At 35.7% G+C, this 24853-nt stretch overlaps 1 protein-coding gene and 1 long non-coding RNA gene across 3 annotated transcripts; both read right to left on the minus strand.

Moving 5' to 3' along the window:
- Positions 1 to 319: 319 nt before the first annotated feature.
- Positions 320 to 8655, minus strand: LOC115959564 (putative pentatricopeptide repeat-containing protein At3g15200). 2 transcript variants are annotated; one of them, XM_031078008.1, is made up of 2 exons: positions 6936 to 8655; positions 320 to 863 (listed from the first exon to the last, which is right to left on the minus strand). In XM_031078008.1, the coding sequence occupies exon 1, from the start codon at positions 8620 to 8622 to the stop codon at positions 6991 to 6993; it is 1632 nt and encodes a 543-aa protein (XP_030933868.1). In that variant the 5' UTR covers positions 8623 to 8655; the 3' UTR covers positions 320 to 863; positions 6936 to 6990. The 2 variants fall into 2 exon arrangements, with proteins under 2 accessions (XP_030933868.1, XP_030933867.1); XM_031078007.1 differs by lacking the exon at positions 320 to 863 and adding an exon at positions 5260 to 6192.
- Positions 8656 to 10051: 1396 nt separating this feature from the next.
- LOC115959435 lies at positions 10052 to 10703 on the minus strand. The gene is made up of 2 exons (XR_004084868.1): positions 10523 to 10703; positions 10052 to 10341 (listed from the first exon to the last, which is right to left on the minus strand). It is a non-coding gene; the product is annotated as an uncharacterized LOC115959435 (long non-coding RNA).
- Between the last annotated feature and the right edge of the window lie 14150 nt (positions 10704 to 24853).

Consider the following 24853-nt stretch of genomic DNA (forward strand, 5'->3'; position numbering starts at 1 on the left):
GTTTAAAATTCTTTTATTAAAATATTGAAAAATTAAATAAAATCATTTTATTTATTTTATTCACTTACCATAGTTTTTAGTTTGGATTAAAAAATAATTATAAAAAAGGTCCAAATCTTATATGACAGACTTTTGTCAAATAAAAATTTCCTTGCCAACCACTTTGCCAACGCTATACCACTGAGGAACAAGATTAGATCGCAAAGTTCAATTCTCGTTCACAACCCCAAACAAAATATTTCTTGCCTCCAACTATTAGGGATCCCATTACCAGCCCAAGACATGCTCACTTAGCTAACATTGAGGTATTCGTGCAAATTGGTATAGTCCATGTAAACATGAAATAATAATAAAGATAATGCCAATAGCTACAAGTATAGGATAGAAAAAGAACTGAAAAAGAAATCTAGATACAATTTCTAAGGTGCAGTATATTAAGTTTCCCATTAAATTTTAACATATGATTACCTTGACTAATAAATTACAAACAATGTTATTTTTTCTGAGAACAATATAATACAACATAACCATATGTGAATATTTAATTGGAGAACCTAATATACTACAGTAATGGAAATGTACCTAAGTTTTAACCTCTCCGTTGAAGAATAACTCATGCCATTCACTCTCTGTTAAGGAGTAACTCTTGTGCCATTCATATTGCTAGCACAGGAACTCTTTCAGTTACTTCAAATTGGAAGCAAATATTGGAAAGCTTGGGCAATTCCTGTCTCATAGTACATGAAGCCTACAGTAGGTAGCTCTACATTAATAATTGTTTAGGTTTCTTTAGCCTTTGGTAGTTCTTTTTGCATCCATGTGAGATCCAAGACTGCCACACAACTCTTCAATAATATGCGCTTCTGCAATTTTCGTACCCCATGTCATTGTTTGATGCCAAGTATAAAAAAAGTCTATGGTGCTCCTTTGTTGGGTGCTTCACATATAGTTTGCAATTTTCTCTCTCTTCAGTTTGAGCAATTCTTCTTTCTCACACAAACACACAAATGCACAAACACACACACACTTACATTCCTCCAGATAAACAAAATGGGCTACAAAAAAAATCGCTAAATTAATTTTGTGTTATTGCAGGATTCCACAGACCAAAGTGCAGTGGATTTGAATGTTCCATTTCATGTTGGGGCATTTTCTACTACAATGATCCAGACCAGTACAATTCATACCAGACCCAGAGCAAAATGAAGCTTGATACTGAGATATTCAAATAGAATCCAGGCCATTGATATTGACCCAAATTTCAACCATTTACACCTTTTTACATCTTCAAATGCTGAATGAGACAATGAGATGTATACAAAACTACATGGAAATCATCAGGAACTTTCTCCATAGTGGTTATTGAAGAAAAACTTTACTTCCAAGATTAACTAAATTAGTCAACAAAGCTTGTGATTGTGAAGCTTAAGAATTGAAGAGTGAGAAAGTGACAGAAAGTAAGGGAAAAGGAAAGAAAATGAGAGAAACGAAGAGAGAAAAGTTTGAGAGAAAAAGCTGTGTTCATTAACAGTAAAATCACAATAATACACATCTGAGCTTGGTGCTCTGTATTTATACTACATAATAAATCATAACTGTTCAACTAATCCTCCACATTATGCGGATCTAATGCCCATAAATTCTGGAATTTCTGTTTAGAAACTTCTACAGACTTATTGCACCTATTTTAACTAAACTTTGAACACCAAAACACCCAGTATCACTATTAAGACTTCTTTTGATGAAAACGGTGCGTTTGACACTTAACCATTTAGTGAAACGGTGTGTTTAGCTGAATACAAAAACACAGTCATCTTCAGCCTCTGTTTTCCTTCTTCAACCTCTGTCGTGGTCTCTGTGGAGTCTGAGTAGTGCTATCTTCCACATCCCCCCTCAAACTAATGGGGGAGGAATCAACCAGATGTTTGGCACGATGGAACTGAAAGCGAGGAGCAGGGAGAGACTTGGTGAAAATATCAGCAAAGTTATCCTTGCCAGAAACAAAACCAATTTTCAGTTGTTTACGAAGGACCTTCTCGCGAGTAAAATGATAATCAACTTCAAGGTGCTTAGTCCGAGAGTGGAAAATAGGATTTGCAGACAAGGCAATGGCAAAGACATTGTCACCCTAGATAACAGGTATATGATGAAGAAAGATGCGAAGCTCCTTAAATAGAATGCGAAGCTAGGACAACTCAGTTGTAGTGGTGGCTAAGGCGTGATACTCTGCTTCTGTGGAGGAATGAGACACAGTACATTGTTTCTTGGCAGACCAAGAAATTGGATTTGGCCCAAGAAAAACAAGCAGGCTAGTAGTAGAGCGTCAGTCAGAAGGGTCCCTAGCCCAATCTGCGTCTGAAAAAGCAGTGATAGACAAAGGACTAGGAGTGAAAGAAATCCCAAAAGATAAGGTGCCCTTGATGTAACAAAGAACCCGTTTGGTAGCTTCAAGATGAGTAGAGGTAGGATGACTCATGAAATGACACAGTTGGTGAACACTAAAGGCAAGATCAGGACAAGTGAAAGTTAAATACTAAAGTGCCCCAACCATACTCCTATATTCTGTGGGGTCAGAGAGAGGCACACCATTAGAGGGAACCAAACGTGTAGAAGGACAACAAGGGGTCTTGGTTGGCTTGGCATTCTCCATGTGAAATCTATGAAGAACGTCTAAAGCATATTTGGACTGAGAGAGGTGAGGAGATGGAGTAATCTGAATGCCCAAGAAATAATGAAGATCACCCAAGTCCTTAAGCTCAAAAACTGTGCCAAGAGAAGCAATGAGAGAAGCAATCTGACTTGAATCATTCCCAGTGACTATAATGTCATCAATAGATGATAGTTCTGTCTGAACAAAAAATGAATAAAGAACTATCTGCCACTGAAGCAATGAAGCCCAAATGTAGTAGATGAAAAGCAAATCTCTCAAACCAAGCTCTTGGAGCCTGTTTTAGTCCATAGAGAGACTTATGCAACTTACAAACATAATCTGGATGGACTGAATCAACATAACCTGGAGGTTGATGCATATATACTTCTTCTTTAAGATAGCCATGGAGGAAGGCACTTGAAACATCAAGCTGCCTCAAGGACCATTTGCAACTGACAGCAATGGCTAACACAAGCCTCACAGTGGTTGGTTTAACCACAGGACTGAAGGTCTCATGAAAATCCACACCAGCTTGTTGATGAAAGCCCTTAGCAACTAATCTGGCTTTATACTTGGAGATTGAACCATCACTATTGAGCTTAAGCTTATAAACCCATTTACAACCAACCAAATTCACACTAGGAGGAGCTGGAACAAGAGACCAAGTGTGCTGCCTTTGAAGAGCAAGAAATTCAGCATCCATAGCTTCACACCACTTAGGGTATTGAGAGGCAATTCTGTAGGAAGGTGGTTCAGTGAAGGTAAAGTCCATAGCAACTTTGTAACAAAGCTTGGATTTTGGTTTGGAAATGCCACTTTTGGACCTGGTTTGCATAGGATGAGTATTGACTAGCTGTGAAGGTTGAGAAGGAATGGAAATAGGAATAATGTCTGTGGGAAGAGAAGATGGTGAGTGAAGGGGTGAAGGTGTAGAAGCTGCAGGAACTGAAGGAGCAGAAGGTGTAGGATCTCTAGAATCTAATGTGGGAGAGTGATATGAAGTGGTAACAGGTGAGAAGTGGGATATGCACCAAGTAAGGAAGGCTGATTAGTGGAATGTAGGTAGAGTTGATTGGAAAACCAGGAGGGAATACTAGAAGGAGGAAAAATGGAAGTAGACACAGGATTAAGGGGAGTGGAGAAGGGAAATTTTGTCTCATTAAAATAAACATGTCTAGAGGTGTAGACACGATTTGTGTGCTAATCAAGACAAAAATAACCCTTTGAATGAGAGGGATAACCAATGAAAACACATTCCCTAGTTTTAGGCTCAAGTTTATGAGTATTGTAGGGCCTAAGGTTTGGATAGCAGGCACACCCAAACACTTTTAGCTAAGTTAGGTCATGAGTGGTAGAAAAAAGTTTAGTCCAAGGTGAGACCCCAATTAAGCACAGAAGTAGGAAGAATGTTGATTAGATTAACAGCATTCTGGGCTGCAAAGGACTAGTAAGAGGAAGGCATGGAAGACTGAGATAACATGGTTATAGTTGTCTCAACAACATGCCTGTGCTTTCTTTCAACCACTCCATTTTGTTGAGTGTAGGGCAAGACAGATGATGAGATATACCATGTTGTGACAGATAGGACTTAAACTCATTAGAAGTAAATTCTCCACCACCATCTGATCTAAAACATTTAATAGTGGCATAAAATTGAGTCTTAACCAGGGCATGAAAATGAGCAAATTTAGAAAAAGCTTCTGTTTTAGATTTCAGAAGATAGAGCCAAGTAAATCTAGAGTAATGATCAACAAATAATATGTAATATCTAAAACCATTCACAAAATTAACAGGAGCAGGACCCCACAAGTCAGAATGCACAAGTTCAAAAGGTGCAGAAGCTGTAAATTGTGAATTAGGAAAAGGAAGATGATGCATTTTGCCAAACAAACAATGAGTACAAGGTTGGATATCAGTGTTTGACTTATTGAATACAGATTTGTCATGAGAAAACAAGGCATTGAGAGCTTGATCATGAGGATGACCAAGTCTCATGTGCCACAGTGACCTAGTGAAGACAGAATTTTTAGAAACAGTATTACAAGTCTTGAAAGGTAAAGTAAGATGAGAAGCTTGATGTGGATAGATTGGGTAAACACCATCTTTACTCCTGCCCTGGTAGAGAATTTTCCCCATGTCCAAGGCTTGAATAGAAAGAATGTTTTCATCAAAGTAATACCAGCAATTGTTATCATGACACAACTTATGAACAAAAGCAAGATTGGATGTAATTGAAGGCACTCTAAGGACATTCCTAAGTTGAAGATTAGATAAAGAAGATGGAATTAGAGCAGCACCTATGTGTGTAATGGGTAAGTTCTGACCATTCCCAACAGTGAGGTGATCTTGAGCTGTGTAGAGCTTTGGGAAGCTAAGATGATTAAGGCTAGCAGTCACATGACCAGTGGCTACACTATTGGCAAGCCAAGGCTAATCTTGAGTAATGCAAGCATTGGATGCTGTAGCCATTGCAGCAAGCTTGGTAGGAGGATGCTTGCCTTGATAGGCATAATCCATCCTATGATAGCAATCAATAGCCAAATGTCCAGCCTTTCCACATATTTGACATATTGGTCTCTATGATTTTGCTCCACCAGAACCAGAAGGAAATTGTTGAAACTAATTGAAAGGACTGAATTGAGAGGGACTAAAATAAGATTGGCTATAAGAGCCTCTTCCACCTCTACCACCTCTGTTGTTGAAGTTTCCTCTACCTCTTCCTCTATGAGAGGGTTGATTGTAACCACCACCATGTGGTTTCTGATTAGCTGATGCAGCCATTGCAAAGATTGTGTCTTTGACCTCTAGTCCCTTATTGAGTGACTCTTCTTCAGCATTCAACATAGTAGAAAGTTCATCAAAACTTAGATGAACACTTCTGGTTCTAATAGCAGATCTGAAAGCATTATACTCCTTAGGAAGTCCCTTTATTGCAATGTGGAGTAGTTCTTCATCATCAACAACCACTCCAACTGCTAACAGCTTGTCTCTTACAGTTTTGATCTTCTGCAGATACGTATCTACATTATCATTCCCTTTCTTCAAATTATGAAGCTCACCTTTAAGGTTCATGATGTGAGACCTTGAAATTGAAGAAAATCTATTCTCAAGTACCTTCCAAACTTCAATGGCAGTAGCACATCCAACAGTGAGTGCTAGAATAGAAGGAGTCAAGGTTGAACTTATGAAGGTAAGTAAAGCTTTTTCTTTTGATTTCCAGACCAAGTAATTTGGATTCACAACCATTGTGTAATTTCTAGAAAGATCTCTGAGAAATTTCTCAGGAATTAGTTGAGGCTCTTCAAGCAACTCAAACAAAGAATAGGTTTCAAGAACCATGGAGATTTGATGTTTCCAAACAATGTAATTGGTATTATCTAACTTCACTGTCATCATATTTGACATATTAGACAGAAGCAAGAGAGGTTGATTTACCAGATTCACAGCAGAACTGGATGAAGAAGAGGATGAAGATGATGAAGCCATTGTTGTGTTTGAAGCTGCCATTGTTGAAGTCTGAGTAGCAGCAGCAGTTGCTTGCTCTGATACCATGAAGAAAAACTTTACTTCCAAGATTAACTAAACTAGTCAACAAAGCTTGTGATTGTGAAGCTTAAGAATTGAAGAGTGAGAAAGTGACAGAAAGTAAGGGAAAAGGAAAGAAAATGAGAGGAACGAAGAGAGAAAATTTTGAGAGAAAAAGCTGTGTTCATTAACGGTAAAATCACAATAATACACATCTGAGCTTGGTGCTCTGTTTTTATACTATATAATAAATCATAAATGTTCAACTAATCCTCCACATTATGTGTATCTAATGCCCATAAATTCTGGAATTTCTGTTCAGAAACTTCTACAGACTTATGCGCCTATTTAACTAAACTTTGAACACCAAAACGCCTAGTATCACTATTAAGACTTCTTTTAATGAAAACGGTGCGTTTGACACTTAACCATTTAGTGAAACGGTGCGTTTAGCTGAATACAAAAACACAGTCATCTTCAACCTCTGTCGTGGTCTCTGTGGAGTCTGAGCAGTGCTATCTTCAACAGTTATATTTTCAGCATCAGTCAAAATCTTGATAAATATATAATAGACAAAAATTAGCATGACATTCTGAGGATAAATTCCAGCCTAGCTTCCAATTGCATATACATGATTAATTGACAATTTAACTCCATGTAATAATCTTGTCCATGTCATTTCTCGAGTATTAACCACTTAATATGCACATGTCTAAAATGTTTAAGGAACCATATTTGTTCAAAGTCGAGGAATCATTACCTATTTTGTCAAATGGGGGGAAAAGATGAGAACCGTGAATGCAAGTCATAAACCATCATCCATCCTTATTCCCTAACAATGTTTCCTCTTTCCGCTTGCTCTCCAATTTAATGTTCATGTCACGTACCAATATTTCAGTCCTTGGTTCTGGCACCATGCCCTTTGATGTCATCTCACTAAAATAGCGCAAAGCATCTTGTATTCTTCCCTTGTCATAAAGGCCATGTATCATAATGGTATAAGATCGTCGATCATGTCCCAACCCATCTCTCTCCATCACATCCCATGTATATCTTATTCTTTCCTGATTATCCCAATCCATATACAACTTCAAAATCAAGTTGTAAGTGTCAGCAGTCATTCTGCACCCATTTCTCTCTATCCTCTCCAAGATCTCAGGTACTTCCTCTGGATTCTTCAAGGACTTGAGCAAGTAGTTGAAAGTTACAGCATTTGGCAAACAACTTCCTTTCTTCTGTTCCATTTCATCCAAAAGCTTGTAAACCTTTTCCATCCTCTGAATCTTACAAAGGTGCTTAATTAATGAGTTATAAGTTGCGGCATTTGGGGGACAACCGTGCTTCTTCATTTCCTTAAAAATTTTCAAAGCTTCAGGAATCCTCTTCTTGAAACAAAGTGCATCAATGATACAATTGCAGATCACCGCATCTGGGGTACCATTCTTCCACATGGATTGAAACAACTTGATTGCCGTGCCTAATTTTCCCTTCTTTGTCAAGGCGTTTATAAACGTTCCACACGTAAACATATCCGGCTTACATTTAGATGCAATAATTTCATTCCAAAACCTTTTTGCCTCATACACATTCCCCAAAACACACCAACCGTTGAGAATGATATTCCATGTCTTGATATCGCAACCAAACTCATTTCGGTTAGAGTGAAACAAAGTTTCTGCAGCTTCCACGTGCTTATACCGACATAACCACATTAAAAGCTTTTGAAATGCAACCAAGTCAATCTCCAATCCGAACTCTTTCCTCTTATTGAATACGCCAATTGCTTCCTCCACCTTATGAGCAGCCGCAAATCTATTAAGTAAAATACCATACGTCCCTTCATTGACAAGTCCCTTTCTCTTTGACATTTCATCGAGCACTTGGACCACCTTCTCAAAACGTTGTGATTTCCCAAGGATGTCAAGAATCTCATTGTAAACACTAGACCCAGGTGAATACTCGCTTCCTTCTCCTCCGTTTCTACAAACCCAGTTGAAAAACACATAAGCCAGTCTCCAATCTGAATGGTGTCGTTGAAGCACACTCAGCACCAGGTCCTCGGTCAGCTTAAGCCCGCATAGATTGAGAGCTTGCTCAATTTTCTTCGCCGGTTTGTCCCTTCTAAACTTAAGGAGGTTTTGAACAAATATGATTGTTTGGTCATTTGGCTCTTGTTGAAACTTCGTGGGATCATCAGAATTTGCAATTGAGTGCACAAACCGAGTTGTTTTGGTTATGCCCAAGAAATTACATTTAGGTACTTTGGAACACGTTCCAGCATTTGGGTTATTTGCACTATAAGAATCAAGAATGTTGGCCAAAAAATGAAGGGGCTTGTATGAAATGGGAATTTGGGAGGCATGGTTTCTAGGTGGGGTTTCGAATTTGAGATTGAATTTTTGTTGGAGTTTGGGAAATTTTCTGAACGGTTGGAGAGTGGACTGCATTTGGGGCTGTTTAAAATGTTCTCAACCGTTTATTTAGGTTAGGCATTAATATAACTATGAATTTTAAGGCCTACAAGCCACTCTCCAACTATATATTTTTATAATTATTTATTGTAATTCTACTTTAGGTTTATGTATTTTTAATAACTCTATTTTGAAATTTGGGTAGATATGTTTTGGTGTTGTGCTCTTTTAGTTCCTTATCACAAATCTTTTCTCTCGCTCTTATAACTTTTGTTTGATATTTTTGAGTTAATCCTTCTTTATTTTGTAAGTGAGAATTTGAATTTATATCAAAACATAATTTACATGGCTATGTATTTGAACGTGCCTATCAATTATTTGAGTAATATCAATATGTAATTATGTGATAAGTTTTGATTATTATGATATTTTCTTAAGAAAATGAGAAATTTCAATAATAAATTTGAAACTTAAAAATTTTAGTTCTACCAAAATAAATTAGAAAAATTTAATGCATAATACTAATAGTTAGAAGAATACGGATAACTTCAAAAAAAAAAAAAAAAATCAATAAAAATTTCCAAACATTATAAAATTATATATTTGTAATAATAGAGAAATAGAAATTACTTTTAAAAATAGTTTAATTTTTAGGGAACACATATTATTTAGAATAAAATTAAGAGAGGAAATTAAATATCATACAACATCTAAAAATAATTACATATTCTCATGTATAGTAAAGGTTTGCAATGAGTAGTATATAAAAGCTGAAATGTAGCATTTATTGTTGCTACACTAATACACTCTTAATGAGCCACACTAGCATAACATTTCGGTCCATTTGGCAATATTTTGGGAGTAGAGGTTTGCATAGAAAGAAGAATTGCTTCATTGACAATTATGTCACTTTTTAGCATGATATTGATAGGTTTTTGATAAAATTACATTTTTATTATGTTATTAAAGTCTTGTATTTTTTTTTCTTCCTAATATAAGTGATGTATTTACTTCTATGTATGCTTATTTCTTAAGCTATTCAAGATATACTGTGTATGAATCGTTTATAAGGAGCACTAAAAATAAATTCAAACCATATATTATATTATTTACAAAATATCTTGCTTGATCTACTAATTTAATGTACAATGCGTTATGTTTTCATGAATTAAAAAAAAATTAAAAAGTGAATACGTACAAATTTTTTATTTTTATTTTAAAATTGAGTTAAATTTTCTTTACATGGATCAGCAACTAAAATTGGATTACCAAGTAACAAGGACAAGAATAAGTCAAATCCAAATTATATAATACCACCTAGAAATATCTGTTTAAATCAAGCACTAAGAAAAAAAAAAGTTTGTTAATAACATAATCATACTTATATCCTATTAGTCAATAACACACATAATCCTACTTAAACCATTTTTTTTTCCTTTCGCGAAAAATATTGAAGAGACAAAAAGGTAAATAAATAACTCAATAGCTATATTGTTTCAGTGAGCATAATAGCATATTAGTCATAACGTGATCTCAAACAAGTAATATGAGAAATATCAATCCCAAACAAACTCCTACACAAATTTATTAATAAAAAACCATCTGTCCCCAATCCCCTAATAAGCTAATCAGCAGGGGCAAGGCAGTGGCAATGGCAGCGGCAGTAATAGGGGGTAGCAGTGGGAGTGGGGGCAGCGGCAGCAACAGGGGAGGCAGTAGGGCCATGGGCAAGGGCAGGGGCACAAGGAGGCAAGGCTGAAAAATTAGTAACAAAAAAAAAAAGGTTAATCAAGCTGGAATACTTTACATAATTGAATGAAATGCTTACAAATAAGAGATGAAACTAACAATATATTGACAGAGAGATTAGAACAAAAACAAAAAACAAAAAGCAAAGGAAGATGCAGTGAAGATTAAGAGTTTGAACAAATCTGACCTATCCACTTAAAATTGGCTCTTGTAGTAATAAAAATCTGATCATGTGGTTGTGCTCTTGTCTACGAAGCACGGGTGTGCTGATTGGGTCGATGCACTCGAGTCGGATACGCACGAACGCACCGTGTAGCCATGGATGTGGCTGCACGTACGTCCGTGGCTGAACTTTGTTCTTTTATTTTATTTATTTATTTATTTTTTTTGGGGTTTTCGATTCAGTACAAAATTGGCCGAAAACAAGCTCCAAATCGGTTTGATACGGGCCAAAATAATTGTTAAAAAAAATGTAAAATAATTAATCAAAACACACTGTTTTGAGAGACTAAAACTGCCTGTTTATTTACTTATTTGTGAGATTGCACACACGGTGGGTGAAATCCTAATGCCCAACAGCCCACGTGATGTGATGTTTTGTTCATATTATGTAGTGCTTTTCTTTTGTTTGTTAGTGTTTTTGTAATTGTGTATTAGAGTCAAGATTTTTTTTTGTAACTAAAGAGATTATCTGTAATTTTAAAATTTATCGATTAACTGTTGAGTGCTTGTGTGCATAGTGCTTATTTATTGTGAATAATGGACCCACTTCATAGAAAGAAAAAAAAAAATTAAAATAAACTTTGGGGGTACTATTATATCTTTTTCTTTCGTTTATCTAATTTTTTTTATTAAATAAGATCCACATTACACTAGTTTATCCATTTTTAAAAATATTTCTTATCTTTTTAACAAGGATGTAGCTTGAGCTTGACCATTGTATGATGGCCTTCCACTACAATATTCATTATAAATTCAAAAGTGGCTTTTGTATTGTGCTACTTAATATATATAGAGAAATAAGTCATTACCAATGGATCCCGAGCCCTTTTTATATACCTATTTAAAAAACAAGGCTTATGCCTTTTTTTTTTTCTCCTCCCTTTTGGTTACAACTAGAAAATAGAGGAATGCCCTCAAACATACTAGATGTATGGAAGGTGAGAGTCTGGATCTATCAAGTAGCTTGTGCGTCCTCTCAAAAAAAAAAAGAAAAAAAGTAGCTTGTGCTTCCACATTATCTTTTTTAACTTGCAGAAAGAAAGAGAAATGTATTTACTACCTATATCACATGTAAATTATTGAAATTAGTGATGATATTCACAAAGCATATTAATCAAAATGTTGCATTCAAGTATGATTGTTTTATAAACGTTTATTTATGTTCCACTACTATTATAATAGATAATTAATAGACATATAATAATATAGCATTTATGTATATCTTTTGTTCCGAATGCAGCTTTGATATATTGAGGTCTGACTGTAGTGATCCCTTATTTTGTTCCTTGTGACTCAACATTTTGTTCCTTGTGACTCAACATGTAATAGTACTTGCTTCTGTGTTTGATGACAACTACAAATTTTTTTTTTTTGGTTACATGTGCGTGCATTGTTATTATGATATAATAACCTTTTGTTATAAAGATAGAAAAATTTAAGAAAAAAAATTGTAAAATTAGTGATTGTTTAAGCATTTGATTGGTTAAGTAGACACGTAGTATATTATTTTATGTATAAATAAGTGTGGTTGTGTGCGTCAATAATTAATACAGAGTCAATGAATTGAGTTTAAAATATTTTTATAAAAACAATGACAAATAACAATTGCATAAAAATTAAAAAAGTTAGACAAACTTAACAAAATAAAATGGTCATAGTTACCCACATTGGCAATTGTAAGGACTCAATTCGTAACGACCCCAAAATGATATTGGGTTCGTGCGTTAAAAGGCCCAAACAATATAATTTGTAGAGCGTGGGTTTGAAATGTTAGGCCTTGGTCACCGAATGGTGGTTGGTCATGGTGTTCATACAGAATTAAACCATGTTCGCTCGAGGAGTCTTTCTCCTCGATACGGTCTGGGAGGCTCTGGTTCTTGGCCTTTTTTCCCAGCCCCTTTCTCTGGATTGCTTACTTTTCCTTTTATATTAGCCTGTACCCCTCATCCAACGTCCACGTGTGAGTTCGACTTTCCAGGACTGATACTTGTCCCATCAGCCCATACCCAAAGTGGTTGGGGGTGGTTGTAAAAGCTGAAGAGTATGGTCCTGTCAGGTGCAGAGTGCTTTATTGTAGTACTGGCAGCCTTTTACTTGGGCCATTCCTGCACTATGCTCGCCCTTTCTTTTAGGGGCACTATGGGATGCCGAGTACGAGATCGTCCTCGGCCATATCCTTCCTCGGCCCAGCCTTGGGCCTTAATATAAAATGAGCCGGAGTCATAAATTCTCTGACCCCACAATAGCCCCTTAAAATCCTGCTGTCCGGTCTCTTGGTCAGAAATGAGGGTTTTGGTGATGCTAAACCTTTATCACAGTTTGTCTATTTTTGCCCTTCATTAATGTCAGTGTCTCTTCATCTGCCTAGCAAATGCACCGGGTTACGAGACATTCTTTTAGATTTATTCACGATGCGCTCCTGCCATTTCAGTGTACGAGGCGCGTCTTTAGTAAGTTCCCTTCACGAGGCCACTCAAATCCGACGGTTATAGACGGCGTTGGGAGTTGAGTGGATACTATCTCATTTGCAGCTCCTTTTGGAAATCTATATAGATTAAATGCCACCAAACCTGCCTTCCATATAAGAAGCAAGGCAGGAGGTCACTTCCTTTATGCACAGACCCTTCAGTCTTTCTAAAGTCCTAAACCTTCAACTACGCTCAAAGTTTTCCTTATCAGCATAATCAAACCTTAGAGTGTGATATGTTTGAGGTAAAAGCGGGGGAGAAGAAACCACATCCTCTCCAGAAGCACCGGGTCCCTCCGAAACTTAAGATGGCTCGGTCAGGGCAGGGTAGACAGAGACTCAAGATATTTTTCCCCTTCCTTCAGCCAAAATCCAAAGCAGGTGTTAATCGCATCGAATTTTTGGTGCAACGGAGCTGGGGTTGCTCATCATCAGTACCATCCGCTCTCTTTCGAGCATAGCTAACATGGCACCCGCGTGATAGGAGTCAGGGCTGACGCAGAGATTAAGCATCCCTGCTTCTTCCTCTCTTCCTTCACTGGTGCCTCCTTTCGCCTTCTCTTCTTCTTCTTTCCCATCACTGGATCCATCCTGGTGCTTTTACTTCTTCCTCTTCTTCTCCTCATCCATCAAAGGGGGTCACCCTCTCATACATAATCGCTACTAGAGTAGAGTTTAGAAAGATTTGTCGTTTCCTTGCATCTTTTTGCTTTTGCTTTTGTAATTAGCTTCCTGTATTGGCTTGTTTAAGCCCCTCATTGTACGCTGTACTACTTCTTTATATTAATAAAAGTTGACATTATTTTATTTTAAGTATTCTTTCTTTTCTGCAATAGTTATGCTGTAAATGGGTGTGCTTTTATATGATTATTTTCTATTTATTTTTTATTCTGAACGATACTTAGGGCCGAAACCCTTGTTAAGCAAAAGATATTATTCTGAACTTATAGAAACTATTTGGCACAATAATGCTGACCTGAAAAAGGTTACATACCCAAGACTAGCCGAGATGACAGCTGAATGCTCGGTACCGTGTAGGAGGTAATCATCCGAGAATAGGTAACCCAAAATGAACCGCTCATGCGGGTCGCTATGTACTAGGGTGCTTTGCCACCTTCCTGATAACCTTCATAACCTTGGCCATTTTTGGCATCCGGTCCAAGGACCGAAGTACGACCATACCAAACTTAAACACTCGTTTGCATCAGTTCCCTTAGAACTGAGGATCTAAGGACAAATCGGGATCTTCACTCCGTCTAGGATTTAATCCGACTTTCAGTAAATAATTTTCCCGTAGGTCTGAGCAATTTAGAATTCTCCTTAAGTGGTTGGTTTCCCCATAGATTTGAGTCCGAGGACCATACCATACCTTGGTTCTGTCCAAAACTTAGATATTTTCTTTAAGTAGTTGGTTTCCCCATAGGTTTGAGTTCGAGGACCATGCAATACCTTGATTCTATCCAAAACTTAGATATTTCTTTAAGAAGTTGGTTTCCCCATAGATTTGAGTCCGAGGACCATACAATACCTTGGTTTTGTCCAAAACTTAGATATTTTCTTTAAGTAGTTGGTTTCCCCATAGGTTTGAGTCCGAGGACCATACAATACCTTGGTTCTGTCCAAAATTTAGATATTTTCTTTAAGTAGTTGGTTTCCCCATAGGTTTGAGTTCGAGGACCATACAATACCTTGGTTCTGTCCAAAACTTAGATATTTTCTTTAAGTAGTTGGTTTCCCCATAAGTTTGAGTCCGAGGACCATACAATACCTTGGTTCTGTCCAAAATTTAGATATTTTCTTTAAGTAGTTGGTTTCCCCATAGGTTTGAGTTCGAGGACCATACAATACCTTGGTTCTGTCCAAAACTTAGATATTTTCTTTAAGTAGTTAGTTTCCCCATAGGTTTGAGTCCGATGACCATACAATACCTTGGTTCCGTCCAAAACTTAGATATTTTCTTTAAGTAGTTGGTTTCCCCATAGGTTTGAGTTCGAGGACCATACAATACCTTGATTCTGTCCAAAACTTAGATATTTTCTTTAAGTAGTTGGTTTCTCCATATGTTTGAGTCCGAGGACCATACAATACTTTAGTTCTGTCCAAAACTTAGATATTTTCTTTAAGTAGTTGGTTTCCCTATAAGTTTGAGTCCGAGGATCATACAATACCTTGATTCTGTCCAAAACTTAGATATTTTCTTTAAGTAGTTGGTTTCCCCATAGGTTTGAGTTCGAGGACCATACAATACCTTGGTTCTGTCCAAAACTTAGATATTTTCTTTAAGTAGTTGGTTTCCCCATAGGTTTGAGTCCGAGGACCATACAATACCTTGGTTCTGTTCAAAACTTAGATATTTTCTTTAAGTAGTTGGTTTCCCCATAAGTTTGAGTCCAAGGACCATACAATACCTTGGTTCTGTTCAAAACTTAGATATTTTCTTTAAGTAGTTGGTTTCCCCATAGGTTTGAGTTCGAGGCCGAGGACCATACAATACCTTGGTTTTGTCCAAAACTTAGATATTTTCTTTAAGTGGGGGGGGGGGGGGTTAGCCCCTCGGCCAAGCCGTGGGACATTGGTTTGGGGGGATTAGCCCCTCAGCCAAACCCCTAGAACCATCCGCGCTACTGATGCTTCGAAGGGTAGCCCCTAATAGAAAAGCGTAGCCCTTAATGGAACTTTATTTTAGAGCATGACAATGGGCTGTTGGGAGTGATGGGGGGACTTTCTCGACCCACCGCCTGTGCCAACACACAAGCCTCCCCACAGACGACGCCAATTGTAAGGACTCAATTCGTAACGACCCCAAAATGATATTGGGTTCGTGCGTTAAAAGGCCCAAACAATATAATTTGTAGAGCGTGGGTTTGAAAGGCTAGGCCTTGGTCATCGAACGGTGGTTGGTCATGGTGTTCATACAGAATTAAACCATGTTCGCTCGAGGAGTCTTTCTCCTCGATACGGTTTGGGAGGCTCTGGTTCTTGGCCTTTTTTCCCAGCCCCTTTCTCTAGATTGCTTACTTTTCCTTTTATATTAGCCTGTACCCCTCATCCAACGTCCACGTGTGGGTTCGACTTTCCAGGACTGATACTTGTCCCATTAGCCCATACCCAAAGTGGTTGGGGGTGGTTGTAAAAGTTGAAGAGTATGGTCCTGTTAGGTGCAGAGTGCTTTATTGCAGTACTGACAACCTTTTACTTGGGCCGCTCCTGCATTGTGCTCGCCCTTTCTTTTAGGGGCACTATGGGATGCCGAGCACGAGATCGTCCTCGGCCATATCCTTCCTCGGCCCAGGCCTTGGGCCTTAATATAAAATGGGCCGGGGTCATAAATTCTCTGATCCCACAGCAATAAATACTCATAATAAACTATCATGTAATAATTTAAAATTTGAAAACTTGTAGAAGAAAATTGTAAAACTCTTTTTTTTTTTTTTTTTTTTTATTTTTTTTTTTTTGTTTTTTGTCGATAACTAGACATATTCAAGTTTTTTTTTTTTATTATTAAAATTTGTTAATTAAAATTTTTTAATGATCCCTTAAACAAAATTCCTAGAGCCACCATTTGATTGCATTACAATGTGTTCAGCAGGTTGCTACTCCACACCTTTCCTCATAATTTTTTTTTTCATTCTTTATAGGCCAAGACACATAGCGTTAGACATAGCATTATTGGGTTATTAGGGCTCAAAAACTTACAATTGTAATTATATTCTTGTTGTCAATCAATGTGCTCATAAAGTTTTTCTTCTTCTTCTTCTTCCATTTTTTTTTCCTGAGAAGACTCATAAAGTTTATCATTTTAAGATTTTGGAACTATAGTGGACTTTGTAATAAAAAGTAAAGCCGAATGTTTTTTAGTTTTTGGATCCGGTTATGTAATCTTTTGTAATGGTATAATTTATATTTTGTAATATGTAGTTCTTTATTCTTCTTAGTATTCATCAAATAAAATCCTTCTCGGAGTAGGGACAATCAGTCCTTGCACCACTATGGTTTTTCTTCCCAAATTTTTTGTGGTTTTTCACGTATATCTGCTCTTATCTTTATTTACACCTTATTACCCCAATCCCTCAGTAGTAAAATATCATTTTTATACTTTGACAATGGTATTTAAGATGTACTGAAGTTACAGTTTAAAGATTGCACATATTAGTCCCTAAAATCTTACTTTCAAGTTCAAAGTTCTATGACACATTCACAAACAATACAAACTACAAATTATGTGTCTTGAAATATACATATGTATATTTCCAAACTCTAAATGAATCAACACATTGTATCAAAAAAAAAAAAAGAATCAACACAAAGTCACGATCCTCCCTAGGATACGCAACCTCAACAAAAAATTTAGGTCTATCACACCCAAGGCTCACTAACTCCAAGAATCTTGCCCCCAAGGTTAGAAAGTCCAAATCACCAACCACTAATAACGTGGATCTCCCAATTCAGCATAATACTCCAATCACCACTAGTAAAGAAAGCTCCATGCTCGAGGTATAGCTAATTGATCTGAAAAACTAATGAAGAGTGGGATGAGCTAAAATCCAGTAAGTAGCATAATTAATGGGGGTGGGAGAATGCAAGTATTTTGATGATGAGTATTTTACAAAACATGCTACAATTTGGAAATTTCTATTTGATTTTTGCAAAATTAATTTTAGTAATAACATGACAAGAATTATTAAAATAATGTAGCACCAGGCTTCCCAAAATAACTATGGAACTACATAACATTCACTGTGAGCTGTAACAATTTCCGATACCATTTTAAAACCAAAAAACCTCTCCTAAGGCCACATGACAAGGTCATCACATAGATGAGATCGTCACATAGACGGGGTAATCAACACAAACGGGTCAATCACCAATGTCAAGACACAAGGGCAAAACCACATTAAAATCTCGTAGGTTAAATGTATTTTAAATACATAGTTTACTTTGAAGTAATTTCATAAAATTTCAATAACCAAGATATCCACTAGATTCTCAAGGTGTTCGAAATCATTCCTTGTCAATAAGAATTTTTTTATCAATTTCTCAAATAATACAAGTTAAGATAAAACTTCTTTAGTATTTCTAAATAATAACATAAATCTATGAAATACATTGTCAAATGATGAAATCAAAGATTCTGGTCTTTCCATGCCAATAATTCTTGTATTTCTCCATATACAATATCAAATATGATGCACTTCAATGATCCATGTGTTTTCCATAAATGATTAACTAATAAGAATAGTACACAGTATAGAGGTAGAAAGTCTCATGAATTTCTTTTTGGGTAATAAATGATCAAACTAAACCATAATAAAAATCAACTAAGTAAAAGTGTAAAACACATGTCAAAGATATGAAATATGAAACTACAAGCCAAACCACTCAACAAACAAAAATGCTTGTGGTAAATGTCATAAAGGCTTAGCATTTTCATTGTATTTTCCGGTTAAATTACAACATGTTAGCCCTTTTGTAAAATCCACTCGCCAACCTAGAGTTGTCCAAATGGCCTGCAATTTAATAGAGATAAGCATCTATATGTGTCGTATATACCACTAAAATTTCAGCTCAAAATAAATTTTTTTTTTCTTTTTTGTATACTTTATTAAAAATCTCATATTAAAGCTGACTCAAATCTGTCCCTAACATATTAGGGTCCCAAAAAAAAGTAATTATAATTTTAATACTATGCCAAATACTTTGAACCTTGAACCAAATTAAAGATGCACGTGGTAGCATTCATTCAAATCATCCTAAGCTTACAGATTCAATATTTAGGGAAATTACCATAAAATTTTAACTGCTACATGAACTTAAACTTTTTCTATTAACATCATCACATATTCAAGTGTTACTCTAACTCATGCATTAATGTTAAAAACATATTAATAACAAGGAATGAAACTAATAGTCTCATATAAACAATTACCACAACCACAAGTCAAGAAATCAAACCTCATAACTCAGAGAAGTAATTTATCAAAAATTAAAATGCAATAAACACATGCCCACATCACTAAAACAAATCCATGATTAACGCTACCCTCACACCCATATATGACAAAGTCATTTCAAAATGCAAGAAAATCCTTTTTTCAGTAAATTAACCCCTCTTCCACATAAATAAAAAACCCATGTATGATTGCGCAAGAAACCCAACTCACGTGGTTATCAAACAAGACATCGATTTCACCTCATCAAATTTAAAACCTCTAATTAACTCTCAAATGCCCCAAAAAGCTGAATAAAATAACTCCCAAAACAAAACCCACAACATCAAAGAGCAATTCAAACAAGATAGGATACACATCCATAGATATTAGAAAGTGAGTCATGGAGATTTTACCTTAGATTATTATTAGGAACGAGCACAAATCATGGAGGAGAGTATATTGTGGCTAGAGGGATGATCTAGTAGTAGCTGACCATGAGAGATGAAAAGGAAAGAGGGATTTGGGTGAGAGAGACAAAGTGTGGTGGAAAAGGGGCTGACGGCACAAGAGAAAGAGAGAGAGAGAGAGAGAGAGAGAGAGAGAGAGAGAGAGAGAGAGAGAGAGACCAAAAGCTATAAAAATTTAGAATTCTATTATTCGTTGAGATCTATAAATGTTATGCATCTCTTTGAAGGGGGGGGGGGTGGGGGGGGGGGGATGCCTTAGGTCAATTTGGTTCCCCTTTTTAACTTCCTTCTTCTTGGTTTTACCATATTATTCTCGATTTTTTTTTCTTCCCATAATTTCCACCTAGCCATTATCACAAATCACTTGAACTTCTTCCTGGATAAAACAGTGTAGCCAGCCACTGCATTCACATTTTGTTAAGGAAGAGATCATATGTATGTTAACTATGCTTGAAATAATTATATATTGCTTTATGCAGAATGAGCTTATACTTAAGCTTGAAATTATGTTAAATCAGTATGGTATGACTCAAACCCCAATTGAAATATTTGAGGCCCCAGTGTAATTGGAGATGGCTGAATGCTACTCATAATCTGTACCATATTTGACATGCGACTTTTCAAAAAATAGCACAACATGTGGGAAATAGATGACCAACCCTTTGGAGCCACATGGGCCAATAAGATGAGGGCTATGGTACTATAATTAGTCAGTTGTAATCACTTTTTGGGGATTGAATGAAATTGCCAATTTGCGTTGCTTAGACTTGATTGTCTTCAATTGGAGGAAGAGAATCCCTTGAAGAGATCTCAATTGGGGAAGGTGACTCTCTCGAAGAAGTCGCACAGTTTCATTTCCATCTTTAGGGAATTAACCCGAAATTCTTGACTTGTGAGAAACAAAAAATAGAGAAAACACATGCCAAAGAAAAACAATTACAAGCACAAGACAGCATTTACATGGTTCAGTAATTTGCCTACATCCACGGAGTTGCAGGGATTTTACTATTATCAAAGAAAAATACAAAGTGCAGCCGTACAATTTCTCTCTCTCTCAAAAAGTAAAACCAGAAACCCTAATCACCAAAAAAAAAAAAAGGGTTTCTATATCCTGCACACATGATTCACAATGTGCTACAAAACGGGCCAAATTTTTTTTTCCCGGGAGCGTTGCCCCTGGACCCCCAAGAGGCTTGTCCATGGAGTGAAGGCCATAAGCACTACAACTTGGGCCTATTGGCCCAAGCCTCCACTCCATGGACTAAGTTTCAAAAAATCTCCCATTAAAAACCACACAACATTATTCAAGTTGAGTCAAGTCAAGTCGTCATCCTGATCAAACACAACTAGACTCCACAAGGCCCAACAACATCAATCATTATATTCAAGCTCCCATCCTTAATCCATCATCCTCCATTCTCATCGTACAATCCCAAAACCCCAGTTGCATCACCATACATCCTAAGCCTTTTCCTTCAAAAAACCATCTCAAACCCTTAATACACTTGCTGCCCTAGCCTTGCCAATCCTCCCCATCATCTAAACCTCTCATTCTAGTCCTCACATCAACAACTACTTACATCCACACTTCTGCATTCAACCAAAATCCCACATAAAGATCCAAGAAACCCAAATCCCTCATTGTTTCTATTCAAGATTCTACTTGAATTCCCTTGAGAACACTTATGCCATTATAATTTTCTTAACACAAAAATTCATAATGATATTCCCACATAGAACACAGATTACTGCCCATTGTTTAGGTTAAAGGCCAGGCTACTTGGAGTCTCTAGGGATACCAATCCTCAAAGCAATAAATGCCACTATGCAAATGTAGAATGTTTACTTAAGTCAACAACAAGGGCCAGTAATTTTTAAACTTGCATGGCGCATGTGACCTAGAGAACTAAATTCACCAACCACCAAAATGGCACCTGTAACTACAAATTGCCATAAGGGAAGGACACATTAACCCCATGTTGTAGTGTATCTTTAACATCGATAGAATCCGACAATGAGTTTAAGAAGGTTTCGAGTAGTGCGAGATCCCTAATCATTTTTTCTCTATAGATGCCTTACTCATCCAATCAAGCCAAGGCACCCAACCATCCTTATATTTTCTGGTGTTTTTACCAACTTGTACAAACCCACAAGCAATTGGAGACAGTTCAGAGACAAACTAGGAAATTTCACAGTTTGGGATGGAAGTCATTTGTGCCTTCATGTTATACATAGTGAATATATGTTAAAGGATGGAGGTACTTTTTAGTCGATTATGAATTCCATATGCCAAATATGCCTGCAAGGAGAAACTCATAAGCCTCACCAGATGTGTCTTACTACTATAGACAATAGCACGAGTTTATGATTTAAAAAAAAAAAAAAAAAAACAGTTAGATCAACTGAGACAAGGAATCACTTATTAAAAAAATATTCTATATTATTGTTAGCACTATAGTAGAATCAGCATGCACAATTGCTAGAGGACTGATCATGTGGCGCACACGAAGTTTTTTTGTTGTATGGGTTTTACTATGTCCATTTGGGGTATCTTATTTTGGGTTTTATAAGTAGGACCCTTTTAAGTAAGTGGGGTTTTCATAAGCTATACCTAGAGAAAAGAAAGGCTTTAAAAAGTTGTACCTAGATAAGATAGGGAAAATAAGCTGGCCAATAAGCTGTAACAAACAGGCACTAAAGTCTACATAACATAAAGGATACCATCTACTCTGAATTAGTGCTAAAGACTATCGACAGTTGTTTTTAGCATTCCTTAATAACCCTTTTGGACAAGATAACCAAAAATCATGCAAGTGGGTTGACACTGATGTATATCATTTAATTAAGAGGGATTCCTTGTTTGCAATGTTCCTAGCATTTCCATACCTCATGAGTCATGACATAATTTTCAGTCTGTAAAACATTTTTGTTTCTGAGCAGCTGCATTTATTATAAGCAAAAGCTAAAGAACTTCAACTGAGAGTCATACATGCATGACCAAGGCAAACAAGTAATCTTGTTACATGTTTATATCTTTATATTAATTAGTTGCGATACGTGACAATATGTAAATATTTTGTAATGGCATATATGACATATAATTTATTTTTAAACTATTTTGCAATATCATATATTAGAATTAATCATTTGTTACAACAAAGCGTTTTTCTCATAAGAATAAATTATATATAATCTCTCTCTCTATCTATCTATATATATATAACTAAAGTCTTTGACTTTTTATTGACCTCTTCAGACCTTGCCACATCATTATCATTTTTTTTTAAGTAAAATTATTTTTGTTTAGTCCAAACTTAACAATGAGTGAAACTCTATTTCTCTAACAAGTCTAACTTAAACTCAAACTCATCATTATCATTTTTTTAAACAAAATTATTTTTGTTTAGTCCAAATTTAACAAGGAATGAAATTCTATCTTTCTAACAAGTCCAATTTAAACTCAAACTCATTATTATCATTTTTTAAAACAAAATTATTTTTGTTTAGTCCAAACTTAACAAGGAATAAAACTCTATCTCTCTAACAAGTTCAACTTAAACTCAAACTCATCATTATCATTTTTTTAAAACAAAATTATTTTTGTTTAGTCCAAACTTAACAATGAGTAAAACTTTATCTCTCTAACAAATTTAACTTAAACTCAAACTCAACGTTGATAATTTATCTTCAAATTTTTTGTGAGGTTAATCATGAACATTATAAAAGTAGTGTCTACCCCAATATTTTTTTTAAAGCCGTTAAGAGGTATGAGCTATTTTCCCGTTATTTTCTTCTCCTCTATTTTGTTATATATATAATTATTTTATGATTTTTCATGTATTTTTTAAAAAGTAATTTTTGTACATGAACCACCAAACTATCTTCAGCCGTTTTTTACAAGATAAAAAAGCTTGCAATAATTAAAATTTAAGGTTGCTGCTACATATGTCTTTGTTTCACTTCATGATATGAAAGTATTTTAATTTCTTGCGTAGAAAGCTTATATACGATATATCAAGAAGAGGTATGACTTTCATTATTTCAACGTGGGCTCCTGCTCAACATTTTTTAGCGTGGACCACACGCTGATAAGGTTTGTTTAAAGTTTAGACCCGTTAAAATTTAAAACTTATTGCTTTATGGGTTTGTGTATTTTTTTTCTCTCTTTTGAATAGTCATATATTTTTTGAATTGTTTCAATAACTTATTCTTGAATTATATATCTTTTTTGATATTTTGGGAGTTTTAACATCTGAGTTTGTGTAGTCACACACACACACACACACACACACACACACACACACACACACACACGCGCGTATATATATATTATCTATAATTTGTAGGTTCTGAATCTTTTGATTCCTTTCAGTAATTATAACTATGAATTATTCTTTTGAATGTAACTTATCTTTCTCTTATATTTCTCTATTATATAGTCATATATATTTTATTTTGTTTCAGTAATTTCTAAACAATGAATCATCCAATTTTTTAGTATTTTTTGGTCTTTTAGAAATTTTAATATATGAATTTTTGAGTTATTTTTGCAGTATTTGAAATTGTTTGACAAATTTTTAATAAGCCATTGCACGTTCAAGCAATGACTTCTTCATCAAATTGTAACACAAATTGAAGTCATACAAAAGCAAATCATGCAATGATGCAGTTTCTTAATCAATTTAAGAATTTACAAAATTATTTTAGTCTACCTCATAAATAGGTAGGTTCCTGTACATAGTACGAGTTAGCGATTAGTATAATATATTTTTTTAAATATTTGCAAGATCATATATATATTAGGATTGCTTCTATATAACAGAGGTGGTTTTCCCATAGGAATACAAACTCCTTTATATATCCTAGTCAGACTAAACTCCATACAAATCCCATCTACTAAGCCATACGGATCTAGCTCAATCTAGCTCAAAGAACTCATGTCCAACTTGGGCCCAAGCCCCTCTCACTTATTGGGCTGAGCCCACTCTTCCTCACCAACAACAAAAAAATCATGTGGTGCTTTTGCTAAACTTTTTGCACATCAAGCAATTTTCTAACATATTTGTGTAACCAAAATTGCTTAAAAAGAGAGAGATATTTCCTCACATATGCGTAGTTATATTGATCAAGAGAACCACACATCTAGTTACGGTCATAACTTATTATCTGTGTGTAAGAGAAAATAATTACCATGGTTTTGATTTTTAGTGCCCTCTTTTTGTTCCACCTTCTCTTAAACATTACCATGGTTTTGATTTGAGTTATATTCGAATTTGTGATGTATCTTTATGTTAGAACCGCATCTCCTCTAGTGTGTATTTTTTATTTTAAAATATTAAAAAAAAATTATAAATTAAGGATCAGCTCAAATTCCAGATTAAAAGGCCCTAGCTTCCAAATCTAAACAAATTAAATTTTATCGGTTTATAATT

The sequence above is a fragment of the Quercus lobata genome, chromosome 9 (genome assembly GCF_001633185.2).
Source record: "Quercus lobata isolate SW786 chromosome 9, ValleyOak3.0 Primary Assembly, whole genome shotgun sequence".
NCBI classification, from domain to species: Eukaryota; Viridiplantae; Streptophyta; class Magnoliopsida; order Fagales; family Fagaceae; genus Quercus; species Quercus lobata.

Bases quoted from the DNA above. Each gene is read 5' to 3' on its own strand.
- LOC115959564 (XM_031078008.1), bottom strand. From the start codon at position 8,622: ATGCAGTCCACTCTCCAACCGTTCAGAAAATTTCCCAAACTCCAACAA.